Source organism: Helianthus annuus, chromosome 3 (genome assembly GCF_002127325.2).
Source record: "Helianthus annuus cultivar XRQ/B chromosome 3, HanXRQr2.0-SUNRISE, whole genome shotgun sequence".
Classification (NCBI taxonomy): Eukaryota; Viridiplantae; Streptophyta; class Magnoliopsida; order Asterales; family Asteraceae; genus Helianthus; species Helianthus annuus.
Window position 1 is genome coordinate 53690393 of NC_035435.2, and position 2473 is coordinate 53692865.

General features: G+C 44.0%; 2 protein-coding genes across 2 annotated transcripts; both read left to right on the forward strand.

Annotated features, from left to right (window-relative positions):
• The first annotated feature begins 501 nt into the window (after nt 1-501).
• Nucleotides 502-1245, forward strand: LOC110944198 (bromodomain-containing protein 4B-like). Its single transcript, XM_022185907.1, has one exon. It carries the CDS (start codon nt 502-504, stop codon nt 1243-1245), a length of 744 nt encoding a protein of 247 aa, XP_022041599.1.
• A 39-nt stretch (nt 1246-1284) lies between these two features.
• On the forward strand, nt 1285-1713 carry LOC110944197 (cysteine-rich and transmembrane domain-containing protein B-like). The gene has a single exon (XM_022185906.1). It carries the CDS (start codon nt 1285-1287, stop codon nt 1711-1713), a length of 429 nt encoding a protein of 142 aa, XP_022041598.1.
• Nucleotides 1714-2473: the final 760 nt, after the last annotated feature.

A 2473-nucleotide genomic window follows, 5' to 3' on the forward strand; every position in this document is an offset into this window, starting at 1 on the left:
AATTGACAGGTATTTATCGAAATAGGCTGGAGCTATAGGGTGTTGTAGAGGATCTTGCAAATCCCATAGATACCCGGAGTGTGTAGTTTTTGTTTCTTTGTACTTTATGATCCGCCTGTGGATCTTATTACATTCCAGTCTGTATTATTCTTGTACTCGAACATCTACAGACAGTATGGTTTGTAATAGTTTATTTCCCAGCCTTCCGCTGTGCTATATATTTGTGTTTGTTGACAATGATGATATCAACTACGTCACGATACTCCCCATCGGGCCCACCGGTAATACGTGGAATTATTGGGGTGTGACAGGTTGGTATCATAGCCAACATTGAGCGAATTAAACACTAACCCTTTTGTGTTTAATCTCAATGACACAATAAGCACATTCCTTAGACTCTCGAGTCTAGGCAAATGACCTAGGGTGCATCTTTATATTTCCTTCGCTATTATTATGTTTTGTTTTATTTTGTTTACTTGTTTCAACAGGAAGTTTACCATCATGCCTCCGAGACTAAGAGGACGTGGCAAGGGTCCCATGCGTGGAGGACCGTCATCTGCAGGACCATCTCACAGACGCACTCCATCGGCGTCTTTTTCCACCTTCGACTCCCGCGATATGTGGGGTCAACCCTTCGAGCCGGCAAGACACTCAGTCTCGCTCAGTTCTTCACCATCCTTTCATCCGTCTTTCGGACCATTTGCTCCAAATGAGCCCGAACACTCTCACCATTCGGACCAATCCCACCATTCGCATGAATCATACCCACCGCATAACTCCTTGCAATCTCATTCATTTCATCATTCTGAATCCCCCTACTCTCCAAGACAATTCAACCCAGCCGACTATGTGAACGACTTCCTTGGTTATAACCCATTGGGCCCTGAGGACCATTTCTCTCAGGAAATGGAAATGGATGATGACCCTGACCCGGAGATGCAAACAGGAACCCCGGGCCACCCTATCAGCATATCTAGTGGGTCTCCGTTCCAGGGATCTCCTTATCGTGGACCCGACTCCTTCCAAGAGAAGATGGCTACCTATGACTGGTTCTTTACTCCATCTTATCATAGCTCTCTGGCTCAACCACCTTTAGATGATCCTCAACTTCAAGCTGTCTCACCACCACCACTCCCGGTAGAGGAGCCACCTCAGCAGCCACCACAACCACCTCCCGAGCCTCCGAGGCGAAGGAGGAACGCTCGCATGTCCGTTAGAGGAGGACCCCGTTTTAGTTCTCCTTGAGGGTCGAGTTCCTATCCCCCTATTCCAGAGGACCCTCAAATGGGTGGGCCCTCAAATGCGGCACCGGAGGCTGATCCTCCGCAAGCTTCTTATGCACCACCTATGCCGCCTGTGGGATTTGATAACCCAATTCCAACGTACCCAGGTTCTTCCGGGTACAATCCTTATGGAGACCCGTCGGGATATCCAATGGGCTATGGAACTCATGACCCATATCTTACGGCTGCGCAGTATCATCACCTTTATCCTTCTTCTTACCCCCCTATGCCTCCAACTGACTACCCTATTCAGGGTTATCAGTATCCTCCGTATCAGCCACCTCCTTCCCAGCAACTACAGCAGCAACAACAAAACCAGGAAATCTTGGAGAGGTTGGACAAGGTTGAGCAGAAGACCAAGAAGAACAAGGAGAGGCATAATAGCTTCATGAAGGGCCTTGCCAACCTTATCAAGGGGAAGAAGAAATAGAGGGTTGTTTTTGTTTCTTGTTTATTGTAATAATGTCCCTGCGTGGACATTTGTTTAAATTCTGTATCAAGTCCCTGCGTGGACTTATTTTCATTCCTGTATACCCCTGCGCGGGTAGTTTGTCTTTCTTAAGTCCCGTTTAGGGCGATTGTATTCGTTTTCTTCGTAATGAAGTTTTAACCTTGGTTTTAACTGTGTATTTTATTACACCATGTTATTTCCTTTCAATTTATAATTGATCTGCCAAAGAAACTCTTAGAGGTATAACCTAGCCAAAGTATTAATTGGCTATGATGGTACAACCTTTTTAAGATAGCAAATCTCAGTTAACATCTGAAAATATGTTAACATTCCTAGCTGTGCGGTGCAAGGAACCACACAAGCTTCCAAAAGGTACTTGGACCCTTCCAAGTCACATAAAGCCAAAATGATCAATACGAATCCTGGCTAAAAAAATATCAGTGTGATGAATACACCAAGACATCCATTTGAGATGCATGCTTTAAGCAAAGGTGTAAAATGACAATGAAAGTACGATTCATAAACTTCATGTCAAAAAGGCAATGAACTTGATTCAGACCTTAAAAGATCACTGATTTTTGAGATCATTAATTAGAATCTTAACTCATTCTTGTGACAAGCTTTTAAGCTATTTTAATGTCCTATGAAATGAGTTTAATGATAGATAAAATGTCTTCTATGACATCGACAGTTGTGAAAATTTCTATCTTTCCCCTGTCTAGTAATGTGTAGAATAACG

Coding starts and splice junctions, on each gene's coding strand:
- LOC110944197 (XM_022185906.1), top strand. CDS start 1,285: ATGGGTGGGCCCTCAAATGCGGCACCGGAGGCTGATCCTCCGCAAGCT.
- LOC110944198 (XM_022185907.1), top strand. CDS start 502: ATGCCTCCGAGACTAAGAGGACGTGGCAAGGGTCCCATGCGTGGAGGA.